Source organism: Malaya genurostris, chromosome 2 (genome assembly GCF_030247185.1).
Source record: "Malaya genurostris strain Urasoe2022 chromosome 2, Malgen_1.1, whole genome shotgun sequence".
NCBI lineage: Eukaryota > Metazoa > Arthropoda > Insecta > Diptera > Culicidae > Malaya > Malaya genurostris.
Window position 1 is genome coordinate 21968312 of NC_080571.1, and position 20761 is coordinate 21989072.

The 20761-nt window shown below is 43.7% G+C and overlaps 1 protein-coding gene across 3 annotated transcripts in view; it reads right to left on the minus strand.

The window, feature by feature from the left end:
• Positions 1-332: 332 nt before the first annotated feature.
• LOC131432522 (uncharacterized protein DDB_G0283357) overlaps positions 333-20761 on the minus strand; it is a 52912-nt gene continuing 32483 nt past the window's right edge. For all 3 annotated transcript variants that reach the window (XM_058598851.1, XM_058598848.1, XM_058598850.1), the window contains 5 exons: positions 11226-11909; positions 10705-11139; positions 7102-10624; positions 6187-7032; positions 333-1183 (listed from right to left, as the gene is read on the minus strand). In XM_058598851.1, coding sequence (XP_058454834.1) covers positions 1128-1183; positions 6187-7032; positions 7102-10624; positions 10705-11139; positions 11226-11909 — 5544 coding nt within the window. In that variant the 3' untranslated portion in view covers positions 333-1127. The remainder of the gene's footprint in view (positions 1184-6186; positions 7033-7101; positions 10625-10704; positions 11140-11225; positions 11910-20761) is intronic.

A 20761-nucleotide genomic window follows, 5' to 3' on the forward strand; every position in this document is an offset into this window, starting at 1 on the left:
CCTACTCAAACATTCACTATTTCGTTCGTACGGTTACCTTACTCTCTCTCTCTCTCTTTCACTCTCTAATCCGAAACAATAGGCAATAAAAAAAACGGAAAACAAACTAAAGAATCTTGAATAAAATAAACAATATGTTAATAATATTAATAAGAGTTAACTAAAGCAAGCAAACATTTTCTCTATCTCTGTAACTCAAATCTCGACCCTCCCACTTTCGTTCGCTTAATAATGTACAACAATTTGTCTCCCCCCATCCCACGCGCGACGGCTTGCCATCATATGTAAAAACTAAGCCCTCTTCCGTACGAAAAACAAGACAAATAAACAGACTGGCAGGCAGGCATTTCCATTTTTTTCGGTAGTAGTAGTAGTAATAGTAGTGGTAGTACTAATAGTGAGTTATCCACCCAGCAATGTCAATCGACGACGATGAAGTGCGACGACATTTCTTCTGTGTAGGACGAAACCGTTTGCACCATCTCCGCTTTTTTTTCTCTCCGTTGATTGGATTCTACTTTACATTGGCTATTGGTAATAACTGGCAGAGCTGTGAGCTCCGTTGTTTGCTTAAAACTAAAGAGAAGAAAAAAAAGCTCACTGAAAAGCGCAAAGTAACACAACAGCGTATGCGTGGGTGCGTGTGCCTCTGCTGTTTATGTGGATGTGTGTTTGCTTGTATGTATGTACCTATGTGTATGAATGTGATTCACCGCGCCCTTGCCACTCCAAACGCTGCTACTCGATAGTATTATCACACGTGCACGCATTTGTTTCCCCTATCTGTGACTTTACTTTTTATATCGATTCAATCTATTCTTTTTTTTGATAATGCTTGGCATTAGTTATTGTTTGATTCATTTTCTTTTCTTCCATGATTTTTTTTTCTATTCCTACAATGACATAGATTCTTGTTGCTGCTCGATTTAGTCTTGCATTTCCTGCTACCTGTTAACGGTATTGATTCTGGCATTCATGTTTTCATCTCAGTCCATTCATCATCCGTACTTATGTCATTTCGTGGATGCATCAGTTTTCTGTTCTTTCTTTGTTTTTCGTATGTTACTTCGGGTTACTTCTCGCTACCGTTGATAACTCTAGTAGGTGTATTTCCGATGGGAATGAGCTTATTGTCCGTCGTAGTACTTGTACGCACTGTCCACACAGATGATATCCTCCCAAGCTGTAAATGAAAAAGAAAAGAAAAACATTTATTACGTTATCTCCAGTGGCGTCTCGTCCTCATGTGCACCTCGTGCAATGCACTAGAGGTCATATTAAAGAAATTAACTGCAGCATCATCCACATTCAATTATTTTTTAGATTCTCTATTTATTCGATGGCATCAGTGGCTTATGTTTATGGCAGTTGAAAACAAATTGCTGTCTCTATTGTAACGTCGCAGTGGTTTTATACATGAAGTTATTGGTAGATTTGCTCGGTATCGATGACTCGAAATAGGTTTAATAAAAATTTTTTCATCCGAGCGTATATCGTTATTTCATTGAATAAATACAATTGAATATCCATTCCTCAAACTTTCGTTTTCACTTACAATGAACTGTTATATTTGATACAATACCAAATAATCAGTGCACAAACCGTAAATTTCGTCACGAGACGCCATTGGTTATCTCTTTGGAGATTTGATTTCGGAAGCTGCAGAACAAACCCAAACAAGTTAATTTTTGAGATAAAAAGCTGAATAGATAAATCCCACACTATTGGCAAAGCGTGACAAAGGATACCGATCAGGTTGTGTTCGCATCACATCCGACACAGTCGAAGATTGCTTACGGTCGAGACGACAGAAACAAAGACAATACAGTGCGGTGAACTATAGAGTGTGCGAAATGGGTAAATACGATTTACAAAAGCCTGAAACTTGGCCTATAAGACCAAATTCAATTTGTATCGATTTCAAACGCTGCAAAGTTAGACCAGCAGCAAGCGAAATTGAAATATTACTTAAAGAACGAATGCATGTAGCCGTTAATGAGTGTTACGTATGCGACTGCATAAGGCGATTCCATTTTATGTAATTTGTGGTCAGGGCGGAAGGCATCCTTGTAAATCGCTGGTTACCTATGAGAATCAGCTGATTACATATCAGTTTTGTGAAAAACCTGCTCACAACGGCAAGTCCTGCGCTGAGACTGCGAAAAAGACATCTTCAACCATTCAGCACAAGTATCTAGAGAGTCCAGTACTATTGGTTCAACAAACAAAAGTATTGCAATAACCGAACAAGCTTCTTGAGCTAACGCATCAACTGCAACAATCGTGAAACAACACAAACCGACTTCAACTAACATCGATCTGGACAATACTACGGATGTCCGAGAAACGCACCAAAACAATGACTGCGAAAACACTAAAAACAACAGTAACGGCGACGTCGGTAAAATGGAAGAAGATGCGAATTGCGAACCAACGGCCCCTCAACCTTTGGCGAATAAGAACGAGAGCAACTCTCCTCCGAGAACAAGGGTTACAATAAGATCCAATAAAAAAGTTTACTTAAAACCAATGTTAAACCGGGTCTGTTTAATTTCAGGATCTTGAGCCGCATAAAATAAATGTATGAATAAGGAAAAAAAGATACCGATAACGTTCCATAAACCTAACGAAACACATCTGAAAATGGATGCTTTGCGCCGAAAACTGTAGCTATAGGAGACATTTCTCGGTTAATTTTTCAAAAGGGCGTATAAGCAAGTGACAGTTTCTCTTTGTTTACTTTCTCTTCTATTAATTACCAAGCGGTTTCCACGTTTATCACTCAACTCTTTGCATGAAATGAAATACCCGAAACTTTCGACTTTCAAACAGAATAGTGATATCAAAGAAAATCTTTTTAATCACATCACAATAATCGAAAGAGAGAGTGATTAAAGAGAAACTTTCACTTGCTTATACGCCCTAATGAAAAATCAACCGAGATTTGGTCGAGGGTCTCTTTACAGAGAGCAAGCCTACCCGAGTGTCTGTTCCCCATGTTGGGGCGGCTCGAAACTGCGTCTGTTGTTCATGTTAGGAGCGACTGATTACCGTCCTTGTGTCAGTGTGGGACTCTAAACAGTGCTGACACGATGGCCCTCCTGCGAGACAGGAGGTTGGTGCTGGCCTAACAAGCCGCCCGGAAAACACTTGTTACGAATAATCAGGATATAAATACGACTCGGAATAATCGGCAAAGACCTACGCGACGAAATAAGGACTACGATTGGAAGCTTGGCACATGGAACTGCAAATCGCTTGGCTTCCCAGGATACGACCGAATCCTGCATGATGAGCTTCAAATCCGCGGCTTCGATGTCGTAGCATTGCAGGAACTTTGTTGGACGAGACAGAAGGTGTGGAAAAGTGGGCATCGAGCGGCTACCTTCTACCAGAGCTGTGGCACAACCAACACGTTCTAGGAACGGGATTTTTAGTGTTGGGCAAGATGCGCCAGCGCGTAATTGGGTGGCAGCCAATCAGTGATAGAATGTGCGTATTGAAGATCAAGGGTCGTTTCTTCAATTACAGCATCATCAACGTGCACTGCCCACATGAGACAAGACCCGATGACGAGAAGGAAGCATTTTACGCGCAGCTGGAACGAACCTACGACAGTTGTCCACGGCGGGATGTTAAACTTGTCATCGGCGACATGAATGCTCAGGTAGGCCGGGAGGCAATGTACAGGCCTGTGATCGGGCTGGAGAGCCTGCTCGAGGTAACAAACGACAACGGCCAATGATGCGTGAATATTGCAGCCTCCCGAGGAATGGTAGTTCGAAGTACCTTCTTCCCCCGCAAAGATATCCACAAAGCCACCTGGAGATCACCTGATCAACATACGGAAAATCAAATCGACCACGTTCTCATCGACGGGCGATTCTTCTCCGACGTCATCAATGTCCGCACCTACCGCAGTACCAACATTGATTCTGACCACTACCTTGTTGCAGTTTGTATGCGCTCAAAACTATCGACGGTGCACAATACTCGTCGCACAGGAACGCCGGGACTCAATCTCGAGCAGCTACGTTGCATTCGTACTGTAGAGGAATACGCGCAACAACTGGAGCAAGTGCTACCAACGGGGGAGCAGCTTGGCGCGGCGACTCTTGAAGACCGCTGGAGGAACCGCCGCTACGAAAGAACACAATTATTGTTGACTTCAGGCAGTGCAAAATTCGACCTTCGATACGAGAACTTGAAGGTTTGCTTAAGGAGCAAATGCATCTTGACATTAAACGTGTGCATCTACTTCAATGCAATGAGACAAATAATGTTGTTGACATCCAGTTTTATAAAGAGTTGGATGCAATTCAATTCGCAAAAGACAATAACAATGTGCACTATGTGGAGCACGAAAACATTAAGTACAACATTCCAGTATATATGGAAGATAGTGCTATAGAAGTGCGTGTGCATGATCTTCCCTCAAGCGTCATCGATCCTTATATTCACAAAACTATGTCCCAATACGGAGAGATTCTCTCTATCGAAAAAGAAAAGTGGAAGAACTTTTTCCCCGGAATTCTAAATGGCGTATGTTTGTTACGCATGCGCTTAAAGAGGCCTATACCTTCTTATGTGGCTTTCGGTCAGGATACAAGAATCCCGTGCAAATCACATGTTACATATGAAAATCAGATGGCCACATGTTAATATTGCCAGAAAGTTGTTCACTACGGTAAGGCATGTGATAAACTGGACAAGAAGGCAACTTCACCAAGAGACAACGGTGCTTCCTTCACACCAACCCCAAGCAACCCCAGCACACCTGTGACTGCCACCAACAACTATGAAGCATCCTCCTCAACGAAACCATCACTATCCCCCATAGAACAAAGTACACCAGCTGCAGCTGATAACCTACCCAACGCCTGTGAAAAAATAACGATTGTTCCGCCAATAACAGTGATGCCAATATACCAATAGACGGGAGTGTGAATAGCGTACCACTTGCCCCCCTTCATTTGCTATATAACAGGGAAAGCGCTTCTCCGCCAAGGAAAAAATTACAAAATCCAGCAAAAAAACAAACATTTTTTACTGTAAAACGGCCGCGTTAAACTTAAGGGTAAAGAAGTTGAATGAAAAAAAAAACTTTATGAAAAAAAGGAAGCTATTAGCGGACCAGAAAAAGAACAATGGATCCAAGCAATGTCGGATGAATTAAAATCGCTGGGACAGAACCAGACCCGGGAAGAAACCGAAGTATCGCCTGGAAAGAAGCCTGTAGGTTGTCGCTGGGGTTTCAAACGGAAGTACCACGAAGATGGTATAGCGATCCGTTACAAAGCCCGTATTGTTGCGCGAGAGTTTACCCAAGTCTACGGTTCAGATGATTTCGACGAAGTTTTTGCACCTGTTGCAAAACAAGTTACATTTCGAACGCTGCCAACAATCGCAGCTAGGCAGAACATGTTTGTGAAACATATCGACGTTAAGACCGCGTACTTGAACAGGGTGTAAGGTAGGTAGCTTCGAGGGGCGAAACACAGTTTACCTATTGAAGAAAAGCATTTATGGCCTCCGACAATCAGCAAGAATGTGCAACAGAAAGATTCATTGTGTTTTGAATAAAATTGGATTCAAGCCGTCTGATGCATGATGTTTAACGATGATGGAGCATCGAAAACTGTAAATGGCGACCGTTATCAAGCCTTGATAAATGATTTTGTGATGCCTATTGTTGGTGAGAATGGTTTGAATGGCTACTGGTTTCAACAGGACGGTATAACATGTCATACAGCTCGAGTAACAATCGATTTGTTACGACCATTGATTCCCGGACAAGTCAAATCGAAAAATACGATGATTTTGACTGACCCCCGAGATCATCTGATTTGACACCACCAGACTTTTTTGTGGGGCTATTTGAAATCCAAGGCATACGTTGATAAGCCAAGAACCATAGCTCAAATCAAAGACAACATACGACGTTAAATCGCCGCCATATCGGCCAAAACGACTGAAAATGCCGAAAAAGGGCACATTTTGTTGTACTCAAGACCAAAGGTAACATACCTCCTTGATCCAAAATAAATTATAATCGAAATAGAAAATAAATAAAAATGTTTTTTTTTAATATATTTTGTTCAGAAACAAATGCTTCCACTTGAAATGACCCACCCTGTATCACTACCACGCGGTGGTGCTTAATTCGGATGCAAAACTTCGACTTACCCATTCCGACAAAGTTTACAATCTTATCGTGGTTGTGATTGGTCTGTAACTGTTCCGGTGCGATGAACCGCAGATTGATTTCCTTCACCTTCTCCCAAACCGGAACGGGAACAGACTGCTGCTGCTGCTGAATGGACTGCCCAGCGTTCAGTGTCGTCGGGACAGCTGCTGTCGTGGAACCGGCAACCGTAACACCGTGTTGCACTTTCGGTTCCTGCTGGGATGCTATGGAGCTGATGCTACTGCTGCTACCGCTGCTCGCTGTCGATTGGTTCATGAGACTAGTATTGCTGCTAACAGCGGCAGGACTGTTGCTACCGACCGAACCACCACCACCACCGGTGGCGTTGGTATTGGCGGTGTTGATCGAGATGGTTGTTGCCGAAGATGGCGGAGGTCCTTGCGGGACCAGCACAACCGGTACCGGAACCGGAACGGCCACTATCGGAATGGGCGTTGCCGTGACGATGGCAGCCGGTGGCAACGGTGGCGGTGGAACAGTTATAATTGCCGGTGGTGACGTTGCCGAAACGACCATTGCCGGCGGTGTGTTAGTGGCGCTATCTTGCTTGGAAGGCAGTGCTGGCGGAGGTTGCTGCTGCGGCTGTTGTTGCTGCTGTTGCTGCGGCTGCTGCAGATTGTGGTGACCCGGAATGACTGACGGTGGCGGGAGATTATAGTGATTGCTGTTACTGGCGGGGCGAGGTTGTCGTGATTGGTTTTGCTGTTGCTGAGCGGCCAGCACATGCGGCGGAGGAAGCTGCGGCGGTGGCTGGGAATATAGAGGTAGAACCATCGACGGCGGTGGCTGGTGGAATCGATGCTCGATACTATCCCGGTAGGTGTCTGAAAAAAAAGAAAACGAAATAATGGTCCGTATATTGCATAACGGGATTGATTGATTTGTCATCTTACCAGGGTCAGTCGAGTTGTTCAGCACTTCATACGTGTCCGATTGTGATTGTTGATGCTGTTGGGACTGATTGTTGTAATGATGCTGCTGGTGCTGTTGATGCTGCTGCTGCTGCTGGCTATGATGCGACGAACTGGAAGAAGGCGACGAAATCGAAAGGGATGATTGTTGCATCGAACTGTAGCCGAGATCGGTTGACTGGGTTGAAGTGTTGCTAGTCGGTGAAGGAACATTGTCGGTGCTGCTACTGCTGTTGTGATGCATCTGCTGCTGCTGCTGCTGTTGATGGGAGGAAGGCTTCTGCTGGTGATATTGATGGTACTGTTGCGTCGGTTGTTGTTGTTGCTGCTGCTGCTGCTGTTGATTGATCTGTTGGTTTGATTGGTCCATCATGGCCATATCGTCCTCCTGGAAGTCACCGAACAACAGCTCTTGGTCTATGTCGAAACCGAAGGTGAACTCGGGTTTCGGACCGGTAGCTTCGTTGTTGTCGTTCATGATGATTACCGCCGGACGATGGTTCATCACGGCATTTGCATTTGCATTGGTATTGGCAGCTGGTGTTGCTGCTGCAGCATTGGTTGAGTTTAAGCTAGACGTCAGACATTGAGACTGCTGCAGCTGATGTTGCTGCTGATGCTGCTGCTGCAACAGATTGGTATTTGTCGGTTGGGAGGTAGATTTCTCCTTCTTGTTTCGCTTCGAGGAGGCTACTGCATTCGTGGAGGAAACCGAGCTGCTAGTGCTGCTGTTGCTACTGTTGTGATTCTTTGGAGTGCTCTGGGGGTGCTGCTGCAGATTCAACGCTCCGTTCGGACTCCGATTGACCAGTAGTCCATTGTTCTGCGTGTAGTCACCACCACTGTCGACGTTTTCGATCAGCATCGGATTATTGTTGACTAAATCGAGTCCGGTTTGGAATGGAGCCACATTCCGTGCATTATTGATTGATTCCACCTCGTTCGGTGAGACGGAAGAAGTGTAATTGGTCACGTTATTCATACCGTATGATTCCTTTTTCTTTGATTTTTTGCTTCCGGTCAGGGCATTATTGTTTACGCCGCTACCGATGGAAGTCGTGTTGTTCACGGAGGCTGTCGACGTTGAGTTGAAGGTTGCGGCATTCGGCGAATAACCAGTCGTCACCGAGTTCGTCATGTTGGTTTTACCAACGGCAAAGGATTTCGGTTCCTGCAGACTGACGGTGCTGGTGTTGTTGTTGTTGTTGCTGGTATTGCTGTTGGAAGTAAACGTAGATGTTGCCTTAGCCGCCGGTTTGACAGTCTTTTCCAGTGCCGGGTAGTGCTCGTTCGAGTAGTAGATGTCGGTATTATCGACACTTTTCGATTTGTGCAACGCTAATTTCGAACTGCTGTTGCTACTATTACTACTACTGCTGCTGCTACTACTGCTACTAATGTTGCAGTTATTATTGATATTGTTACTAATGTTGTTGTTGTTGTTGACAACCGGATCACTGTTCAGTACGTTGCTAGCTAGTTTTGCACCGCCGGCTACGACGGTTGACGATGCTGACGATGCTAACGCAGAAGCAACCGTCAGCGTCCTGTGCTTTGCGAACTCCTCCTCCTCCGCTTTGGTGGATGCTGCTGCCGCTATCAGGAGACTCTGCGAGTAAGTCGCTTTATTACTGTTACCTAGATTGTTACTACTAACGCTACTAACACTACTATTCACATACTGATGCTGTTGTTGTTGTTGTTGATATTGCTGATGCTGCTGTTGCAGTTGCTGCGACTGTTGCTGGAGATGTTGTGATTGTGGTGGCGGCAGCGATGATTCAGAGACTAGTTCCGGGAAAGCCGAAGATGATTTCAGTGCTTGAGCTAGATCCTCACTGGTGGCCTGCACCGGTGGCCACTTTTCCACACTGGAACTATCCAGCGGAGATGTGCTATTGCTTGTGCTGCTGCCGAGTGGATTGTTGTTGATTTTGTCTGCATTCGGTATCCGGGCAATATCGGCGTACGACTGCGGAACGCCCGACCCGGATTGTTGACGACTGTTGGATTGAGCATTTTGTTGTTGCTGCTGCTGCTTCTGCTGTTGTTGCTTTCGCGATGGTTCGATCGGAAGCGACTGCACCGAATCGGCATCGCTGGAATCGGACTTCTCCGATGGTGGCATCGACGAAGTGGATTTCCTCCGAGACACATCGTTACTCAGTGAGTTCATGTAAACATCGCGATCGTTAGTGAAATTATGACTGGCCTGATACCGGCCCGTCATGTTCGTGGTGTTCCGATTGTTCGAACTTCCGATGCTGTAACTTTGGCTGGCAGTCAAATTTCTTCGGTTGCTAGCGGCGTTCGTGCCAACCGACGCCGCCGCGGTGGATTCTTCCGTAAACAAACTCTGGGACTTTTTCTTCATCTTTTTCTTTTTGGTCACCACGTGAAATTCGGCTGTTTCCGTTCCCCCGCTGGCACTAACCGCCGACAGAGACTCGACCGACATTCGTAACGAATCTCGTTTCTTAGCCGGATTGAATGTTGGGAGTGCCACTTCCGCTGTATCTTTGGCTTCTTTTTTACTTTCTTTTTTCGACTTTTCGTCCGATTTCTCTTTCGTGCTGCCGTAGGATGCGGTTTTATTACTATTATTATCCAAAAAGCGTAGCGTTTCCATATCCCACAGACCCTGTTCGACCTTTTTGCTAATATTCGCCAAAATTTCCTTCGAGGATTGTGACGACGCAGTTGACGATGCCGAAGAACTGGAAGAAACCGCACTTCCCGCAGCACCACCCCCATTGTTGTTGTTTTGAGCTTTTTTGTTTCCCTTATTGCTTCGCAAATTCACGACTGAGTCCGCATCCTGCGTAACCCGGGAAACTCCCTGTTCTTCCTCCACATTATTCTGCTGCTGAGTATTCTGTTCGTCTTCCGCTTGCTGCTTCTTTTTGCTGCAGCTGCTAAGTTCTTCCAACGAATTACTCTTCTTCAGCTTAGCCTTCTCCTTTTTCTTCTCGTTCTTTTTCTTCGGAGCCTTCTCCTCCGGTACCCCGTTGTCTACACTGTTGCAAGTGCTATTCGCGTTACCACCACTGCCGCTATTACCAGCACCCACCTTTAGCAGTGTTCCATTTTTGGGGTTACTTCCTCCACCTCCACCACCGGACGGATTTCCTCCTCCTCCGCCACTACCGCCACCACCACCACCACCACTGCCACCTCCCTTACCGTCCTTCTGTTTATTCTTATTCTCGATGTAACAAACCAGCGATTCGATATCGGTATCTTTGCCCCGATAACCCTCGATGTTTTCCGGTATCACCAGCACCGTATTCCGATCCGATTTGGGCTGTTTGCGGCTCTTCTTTCCGGTTCCTCCGCCGCCCCCAGATCCACTCAGAGACGAGCTGGTGGTGCCGATGGTTCCTCCAGTGCTTCCACTGCAAGCCCCACTACCACCACCGCCGCTGCCACCGCCACCGCCTCCGGTCGATGAAGAACCGGATCCGCCAAACTGTTGCACTGAGTTGCCATTCTCATCCAGATATTTCTATGAACAGCAGGAAGATTAATAATAATTGAAACGATTTAAAATGTTAAGCCACATTCAACACGTGACAAGCGACTTACCTGCGAAATGATCTGATTGAAGCTTTGCGTTGTGATGTACTTGGCACTGTTGCCACTGATCGTGCCCATCATCACGTGCTTCGCCTGGTCACTTTTGCTGGTGTCACTCGAAACGAAACATTTCACCGCTTGATAGCTGGAACCGAGCTGAATCGGTGTGATGTCGACGCTTTTGTTGCTCTCCAGCATCGGCAGCGACACCGTTTTGTCGACGTGGTGCACCGACGACGGTCGCACCGTGGACGAGGGTTCGCCAATCTCCAGCTTGGCATGACTAGTGTAGCTCGCCGTTGGAAAGCGCGGAATTTTCTTCAGTGCACTGCAGCCACTGCCGGCACCGCCGGTTGTGCTGCTGCCACCGCTGGTAGTCGTGCTGCTTCCGTACAAATCGGTGCCACTACCCTCGAACTCGTCCAGACCCGAGTCGTACAGGTTCTAAAGTTGGTTCGGAACGAAACGGAAAAACAAACAAATATTAATCAATCGTGTTCACACAATCCCACCATTACCTAGAACATTACCTGTTGCAATGCATCGTGTGCCAGCAGATGCTGCGTCTCGTCAGATTCGGGCTCTCCCATATCGATAACGGTATGACCGGTGCCCATGACACCTCCGCAGCCATCGATCAGCTGAGATTCGGTATTCTTCATTCCACCACACAGGCCGGTACTGCCGGCCACTTCCGCCACGGCACTAATCAGTTCGGCCGCTGCGGCACTGGTCAACGGGGCCGGCAACAGCATCGTACCGTAGTCGCTCTTCGCTCCCCCTTCCCGCTTTTTGAACTTGGTAATCGTTCCGGTGGTGTGGTGATGTCCGACTTCATTGAAAAACGGATATTCTATGTTGACGTTGCTCGGCAAACTTCCACCCTCCCGTTGCCGGGATGAAACCGAGCTGGCGTACTTCTTCTGGCGGGGATTCGTTACGCGATCGCCGCCCCCCGGTCCGACACTGGCCCCCGAGCTGCCACTGCCATGATGTCGCCGGGCCGTCGTCACGCCCAGACCGCCCAGATTTGTGTAGTACTCGGTTGCGAACGGAAACTCCGAATAGTAGTAATCATGCAGACTGGCCTCCTGGAGGTCCTGTAGGGAGCCGCCCTGCGTGGGTCGGCCCGAGGCACGCTTGGATTGCACAGCACGGCTTGTGAAGGAAAAGTTCTGTTCCTGGTCTTCCATCTCCGTCTTGCTGAGAAGTTCCTGGATGGTCGGAAAGCGGATGTGAAGCGGGTTTCAATTAATGCTGATCAATTAACTTTTAGTTTTTAGCTACAAAATGTCATCAATTACACTGTTTGCTGTTAAAAAAAACTAAAATCTGTATAAAATGTTCAAAACGACGTATGTAACAATGAGAGATTCTCTTTGTTTACTTTCTCTTTCGATTATTGCGAAATATTCCTGCTTTTATCGGTAATTTCTCCAGAGCAGATTAAAAGATGATAGCTTTAGTTATTATTATCGGTAAATGATTGGAGAGAAGGATTGCTAAGAGTGCCGTAATAATCAAAAGAAAAAGTAAACAAAGAGAATCTCTCATTGGTTTATGTGCCCTTATGAAATGTTCACGTCGAAATGTGTCGATCATGACTAGGCGCTTGGTGTGAACTCGACTCCATGATTTTTGATTGTTTGGTTGATTTGACATCTGCCAAACATATTTAATATGCTACCTTGATTAGAAAGTTTTCGGAATCACAACCGTGTGGCACTCTCAGTCACTCGATTGGCTTCTATTTATTTTTGTTTTAGGTTGCCACATATGTCATTGCTATTCTATCAAATTGTCAGCTTGAAAAAAAGTTACGCTGTATTGAGTACATCTGCAATTCAGCGTGTCCTGGATGTTGTATAACTTTTAAAATGGAATTGAATTTGCAACAATGAGTTTGCATTAAATTTTGCGTTAAAAACGGTTCCAATAGTGCGATGACATTGCAAATGTTAGAAATGTTTCGGCAACGATACACTGAAGGAAATAGTCGTTTATCAGGGACACGAACGTTTCAGAAATAGCCATGATTCTGTGAATAATGATAAGAGAAGCGGTAGGCCATCGGCATCGAAAACCGACGGAAACATCAACAAAATAAAAGAATGGATGACCGTAGACCGCAGATTGACTATTAGAGAGATGGCAGAAAAGTTGGACATTGCTTTCAAGACATTTTGGTTAATGATTTGGGCCTCAGACGTGTCGCTGCAAAGCTGGTGCCGAAAGACCGGCACACAATGCTATCGTTATCCGTGAACATTTGGCTAAAAACGAAACGAATACCATTCGGCAATCACCGAATTCACTTGATTTGGCTCCCTGTGACTTTTTCTATTCGGTCGACTCAAGAAACCGCTCCGTGGAACGCGTTTCAGCACCCGAGATGAGATTATGGAAAAAAATCGCAGATGGCTCTGATAGCCATATCGAAAACTGAAGTCGATGGGGAGTACTTTGAAGGGGACAATATCGATTTTGATGAATAATCTTGTATTAATTCTTAATTGTATTAATTCTGGGAACTTTTTGAGCAAGGTAGTACATCAAGTCAATGAATAAACAACATCATATTTTTTCATCCTGTTTAAAATGTCGAATTTCGTACCTGAAAGTGATGATTTGCAGAAAGCATTGATTTTTTATTCTCATTTGAAGAAAAGTTTAAACGGTTCAGAGATAATGATTGATGTTAGAAAAAAAGAACGTGGGTAAGGCATCAAAAAAGTTTCGAGACACAATATTGCAAGCAATATTGAATGAAGATACTCCTAGCCAAAAGCGAACGGCATCAATGATAAAATTTTTTCCATTATAGAGGTTTTAACATTGTGGTCATTCACCTCTTCGGACCAGAAAAGTTTTCTGACCCTATGTGCGGGGTTGGGAATCGAACCCAGGTGGGCTGCGTGAAAGGCATCGACTTATCCATCACGCTATACTCGTTCCCCTCAATGATAAATGTTACACAACGAATAATTTCTACCCGTCGAACTAACTTTTCTCAGCGATTGCCCATATTCGCAAATTTAGTTTCAAATGAAAGCTCTTATGATTCTATACGAAATTCCTAAATTTAGTAAGTTAGTTAGTTGTTTATTTGAGCCCGGTTCTAACCTATTGGTCATTCACCGGGGGGTGATTGAAATTACATTTCATATTGGTCGATCTTGAATTATTTATGTTTCATGAAATTCCCAGTTCTTCGAGCTGGGTAATGTCTGTGTGTGTTAGATATGATCGGGTTTCAAATATTTTTACTCTAAACCCGACGAGTACGGGTAAAAAAAGTACAAGGATCAACCCCATGGTGTTGTTCGAGCTATTGATGTGGAACAAGGCGAACCAAATTTCTAATGATCGATACTTTCAATCAAACAATACTTTTTCAATCGTCGTGCTTTTGAATACGCTATTGCACATTTCGATTGTTTTATGCGTTCGTTACGCGGCTATTTTACGAGGATTCCCGAAGTTACGCGATTTTGTGCGTTTTTTAAGCGATACGTATCCCCCACGTAAAATACAACCTCAGTGTATTAAGAACCAACACCGAACAAGCAAACCCGGACTGCCCACATGAGACGAGACCCGATGACGAGAAGGAAGCATTTTTCGCGCAGCTGGAACGAATTCACGACAGCTGTCCACGGCGGGATGTAAAACTTGTCATCGGCAACATGAATGCTCAGGTAGGCCGGGAGGCAATGTACAGGCCTGTGATCGGGCTGGAGAGCCTGCACGAGGTAACAAACGACAACGGCCAACGATGCGTGAACTTTGCAGCCTCCCGAGGAATGGTAGTCCGAAGCACCTTCTTCCCCCGCAAAGATATCCACAAAGCCATCTGGAGATCACCTGATCAACACACGGAAAATCAAATCGACCACGTTCTCATCGACGGGCGATTTTTCTCCGACGTCATCAATGTCTGCACTTGGCACCGCAGTGCCAACATTGATTCTGACCACTACCTTGTCGCGGTTTGTTTGCGCTAAAAAATATCGACGGTGCACAACACTCGTCGCACAGGAACGCCGGGACTTAATTTCGAGCAGCTACGTAGCGTTCGTACTGCAGAGGTATACGCGCAACAACTGGAGTTAGTGCTTCCAACGGAAGAGCAGCTTGGCGCGGCGACTCTTGAAGACGGCTGGAGGAACATAAGCTCCGCCGTGAGTAGCACTGCTGCAACCGTACTAGGTACGAGGTTATCGAATCGAGGAAATGATTAGTTTGACGGCGAATGTCAGCAGTTGGTCGAAGAGAAGAATGTAGCAAGGGCGAGTATGCTGCAACACCGAACGAGGGCGAACGAGGAACGATACAGACAGAAGACGGTTTTCCGGAGGAAAAAGCGCCAGCAGAACAAATGACACACGGAAGTTCTATGAGAAGGTGAACCGCTCACGTAGAGGCTACACAACAAAGGCCGAAATGTGCAGTGGTAACTTTCTCACGAACGAACGTGAGGTGATCGACAGACGAAGCTCAAGATACAGAGAACGGCACAGGGGTGCACGCTCAGCCGAAGACAGATTCTGTCGGCAACGCGCCCTCAGTGTTTTCGAAAGAAAGGTACTGAGGACCATCTATGGCGGAGTGCAGATGGAAGACGGAACGTGGAGACGGCGTATGAATCACGAATTGCAACAGCTGCTAGGAGAACCACCCATCATACGGACAGCTAAAATCGGACGTCTACGATGGGCTGGGCATGTCATAAGGATGTCGGACGACAGCCCAGTGAAAATGCTTCTTGAATCTAATCCGACTGGTACAAGAAAAAGAGGAGCGCAGCGAGCAAGGTGGATCGATTAAGTGGAGGGTGATCTCAGAAGCATCCGTGCCTTGAGTGGCTGGCGACGAGCAGCCATGGACCGAGTTATGTGGAGACATATGCTTGATACAGCAAAGGACACCCCAGTACTATAGCTGTTAGGTAAGGTAAGTAAGTTTTGAAGCGGCAAAGAAAAAACGTTAAAAAAAACCTAAACTTCCCTCTAAACTACTCCAATCAGTAGTTTTTGTTAGTAGACGACCAAACAAACTAATTTTAGCTTTCATGGCCTCACCATCTGAGAAATGTTTTATACTGTAGGTTTCATAGATGATGCACAATTTTTTTTGTTCTTCAAGAATCCAAGAAAATTATTTGAATAATACTTTTTATGCACGTAGAAATGTGGTCAGGTTTTAAACACTTACAACTCAGTCTATTTTGTATCAATTATTAATACAATTTCATCATTTGATTGAAAATATTTCTAAGTTTCGATTTCAATGTCTGAAGCCAAGTATTTTCAATTATATATGGTTGAAATTTTGATTAGTAGCAAGCAGTGTCCTATTTTGTCAGCTAAAAATCTCCGGCACACTACATTTCCCTGACATAGACGACGATTTTGAAGGAGTAAGCGATATATCAAAGGGAAAGCATCGCTCTGATTGGTCAACTGATGCAAAAGCAAAGTTGTTGAAAGCACACGAATCTGTGAATAGACTATTTAGCGAAAATATAGCTAAGTTTCAGTTTATAGCGAGTTTCAGTCCTACGCGTAGCATGCTAGAGGTAGGTTGTTGCTAGACAGCAAGATAAAAAGTGCCATAAAACGATTTGAAGCTTTAATCGGTATTCTCTGATCTTGTGTCATGCGAGCCCGGATGAAATTCCATGTTATGTCGTTTTGCCTGAGAAATAAACAACTACCCTAGGGAAAATTTTGAGTGCTTAAGATTGATTTCTAATTTATATAAGATGAACGCGATTGATAATGAGAAAAAGTTTATCGCTTCAACCGAAATCGCAGAATGGTAGGGAAACTTAACGCTATAAATATAACTTCTTGCATACAAAACTTGAACGCAAGCTTGGCGAAGAGAAGCTTTAATATCAAAATCGTATCGCAAGTATGTACAAAAATATAATTGCATACATTTGGGATATTGGTGTAATTTCGTCGGCTATAAAACAAACAATGTTCGGTGTTGGTTCCTAATCAAGATCAATCTAAGCAGACTCTCGTGCAATTGCGGATTCAAAAGTGTGACGATTGATTGAGCTGTTTGATGGTAGATCATTAGAAATTTTGGTTGCCTTTTTGCACATCAATGGCTCGAACAACCCCATGGGGCTGATCCTTGTAGTTTTTTCAATTAAAGTAACTAAATGAACAATGGAAAAAAGCATTGTATGAAAAAGAAAATTTATACAAAGTACAATTCAAAAGTTCCTGGACGTTTAAAACAGCGCGGCTCCTACTGTCGCCATCTGTCTGAAATGTTTCTCCGTCAATCCTAGCATCGGACGCACGACGTAGCACGACGAATGTCTGTACTCAGGGGACGGGGTATATCGGGGTTGGATTTCTATCCCCGAACATAGGGCCACAGTTTTTCTGGTCCTAAGAGGCGGTTTGGACCTTAAAGTTAAAACCTATATGATCGAAATAAAATAAATGTCCGTTACTTTTTATCACCCTATCTGGGATACGTCGGCTCGAAAATGTCTTGTTTGGTATCTCTTCCCTCTTTTGCGCTAGCGATACATAATGAAAGCATAAAGCTTTTCGAGGTTGACGTGGTTGAAGCAAATGGTGTAGAATTGTCCGATGACGGTCTGATTGAAGCGCTACCTTCGGACCGATATCGTGCTCAATCGGTCCGATAATAGGCGGGTCGACAGAGTCCACCGGGTTGTGAATCCTCCAGTGTTATCGTATGAAACTTTTAATGACATTTGGACTAGAGATGGTCGGGTATCGGGTATTTTACCCGAAACCCGACCCGTACCCGTACCCGACGGGTTTTTGGTCGGGTACGGGTAAAAAAATTTATTTTCAATCGGGTACGGGTCGGGTACGGGTAAAAAAATTTACCGCTCACTCGGGTACGGGTAATTTTTTTTTTCGTATCGATTACCCGACCATTTGTACTTCACATAAATATGTTTACACGTTGACGAGATTTTTTCATTGCAAAACAGTTCTTTCGAAAAATAATCAATTTGATTCAAGGGGTTTTGACATTCGCGCCTAGGACCAGACCTGTCAACTGGCATCTTTTTCCAGAAAAAAAATATTTTTTTCTTCATTTAAAAAAAAGATCAATCATAGTTACGTGAAAAGTTATGTGAATATTTCCCGCCCTACTTTGTTTATAACATATTTAATAAGACACACTGCCTTAGCTCTATGATGTTGCGATCGGAATCTACTTTTCACGTAGGTTTTAATGAACTGCCATTTTAAAGCTGTTTAATGCACAATCCAGTAAAAATTATTTGATTCATATACTGCCCATACTCGCATATCAGTCTCATATCGCCAATTTTGAGTTAGCTTGAGGAATGGAGTCTTTCCTCAATATACTCTCAGAAATTGCAATGAAAGTTGAGGGTTTGTTCAGTAAAATATAGAAAAATATCAACTCATTTCTGTGTCCCATATGCTAAAGTACCCGCATATCAGTCCCATTCAGTGCAAAATTTCAATAATTTCATTTGTTGCAATATTGGAACAGCAAAGGCGTATTACCGATATGTCATGTAATAATACCAAGATTTAGCATTAGGGAGCAAAGCAAAGTCTTGGCATTACATTCCTTTCGTGGAATTTGGCCTTTCTGTTTCAACAGTGTCGAGTCGCAAAAGTAAGGGTGAAAATCTTTTCTCGCGAAATATTCAAATTTTCACCGTGTTCACTCGTTGAGGGTTCCACCGGTTCAATGGCTGTAAAAACCACCAGCTACCGATAACATCGTGGGTGTGGGTTTGTGATGCTTACAAACGGGCATAGTTAATTTAAATCAAAATCATAATTCATTTTGCTTTGTAGTAAAAAGTTGTAACCAAAAAAAATTCCTACGAATGTTCAAACTACTTACACTTGAAGGACTCACTGTTCACCATGTTCAAAATTGAATATTTTACACCGGGAATACACGAACATTGTTTGATTCTTTGGTCAATTCACGTAAACGAACTGATAACACACTATTCATTTTAGGGGATGTTCGTATAACATTCATTTTCGTCACTTATAATATTCAATTTGACATTTGGAACTATTTTACGTGATTTTTCAAGTGATTGGAATGTGAATTTTTATTTGTGTGTCAAGATAATGAGCACGCTTATTTGTGGTTTTAAAGAATTGGATCAAAAGTCGCACTGTTTTGTAAAAACCATACCTACCCAAAATTTAATACAAGGGCTATTACGACATTTTGGGTAAATATGCTTCTCGAAAAATTTGAGTAGATATTACTCCCTTTTGTTGACATTTGTAAATGAGCATAAAGTACCAAAGACATTGGAAATCTACAGGGTCCGCCATCTAACATTTATTTTTGAACTAGCGGTTATTTCGACATTGGTAACCTCAATGTCACTTCTGATTTGACAGAAACTTCCGCTGAACGAAAATGGTTGTGTATACGCTTGAGGACCGCGTGAAAATAGTGCAGTTTTACTTTCAAAATCATGGTAATGTTGCGGAATGTGTGAGGATGAGGCACATTTTTATCTCGGCGGGTATGTTAATAAGCAAAATTGTCGCATCTGGGGACGGAAAACCCGCACGTCATCATGGAGAAGCCGATCTCAGAGAGTGACGGTTTGGTGCGGATTTTTGTCTGGCGGTATCATTGGGCCTTTTTTCTTAGAAAATGAGGCAGGAGCCGCCGCCACGGTCAATGGCGAGCGGTACCACGTCATTATTAGCTATTGGTTCTTCTCGTTACTTGAAGAGGAAGACTTGGACACCTTTTGGTTCCAACAAGACGGCGCTCCGTGCCACACAGCCAACGCTACGATCGATCATCTGTGCACAGTCTTCGAAGATCGAATTATCAGTCGAAATTCGGATGTCGTTTGGCCGCCTCGGAGCTGTGATTTGACACCGTTAGACTATTATCTTTGAGCGGCTGTCAAAGATAAGTGTTATGTGGACAAGCCAGAGACAATTCAAGCCTTGAAGGATAACATTCGTGCATCCATAGCTGAAATAAAGCTGCATACAATCGAAAATGTATTAAAAAGCTGGACCGACCGTATGGCGTACTGCAAGGCCAGCCGAGGCAGCCATTTGAATGAAATTATATTCCACAATTACCTGGAAGGATTGTACTTTAATATTAAAAAATATATTTTGAATTCGGATGAACCGTTTGTTTTTTTTTTTTGCATGTTTAAAAAAAAGTTACATTACATTATTCATACTTCACAGTGTATTTATATGTTTAAAAGTAAACAAGCATTTTAATGTATTTTTCTTACCAACTAGAGCCTGATACGGCTCGATATCTAAAACACTTTATTTTTTCCATACTGAATTTTAGTAAAATTTTTACTACTCATTCGGGTCGGGTACGGGTACAGGTAATTTTTAATCGGGTACGGGTCGGGTACGGGTAAAATTTTTTATTTTTTTTCGGGTACGGGTCGGGTACGGGTAATTTTTTATTATTATTGATCGGGTACGGGTAATTTTTTTAATTTTTAATCGGGTACGGGTCGGGTACGGGTAAATTTTTTTGCTCATCACTCGAGTACGGGTCGGGTTCGGGTATAAGAATTTCTATACCCGACCATCTCTAATTTGGACGTATAGAAGCTGAGATATCGAACTAAATGTTACAGTACATTTCAGGGTGGCAAGTGAATTATCGATTTAGATTTTCCGGTTTGCGAGATAAAAATTCCCGGTTTTTGGAATAGGTTTCGCTTCCGTTTAGTTTTATTTTAATATTACTTTAATTCAAGCTTTAAACAGATATCTCGTGTCCAAATCAGAACATTATAATAAGCCCACTAACTGAGGGTTGAAGTACTTTTCGTGCATCTTAGTGAATAAATAGGAAATATTCCATTATTACTAGTGCATATAAGAAAAGCATGAAGCTTTTTTCTAGTCATCTAGGGGTTTTGGTTACACGTAACTGATTTCTTCCGAGTGTACATGACTGTTTTCATTATTTCTGGTACACATATGATTGAAAATAAGTCAACAAGGAAAATAAATCAATAAGGAACAACAATTCCAAAAACGGACGCTTGCCA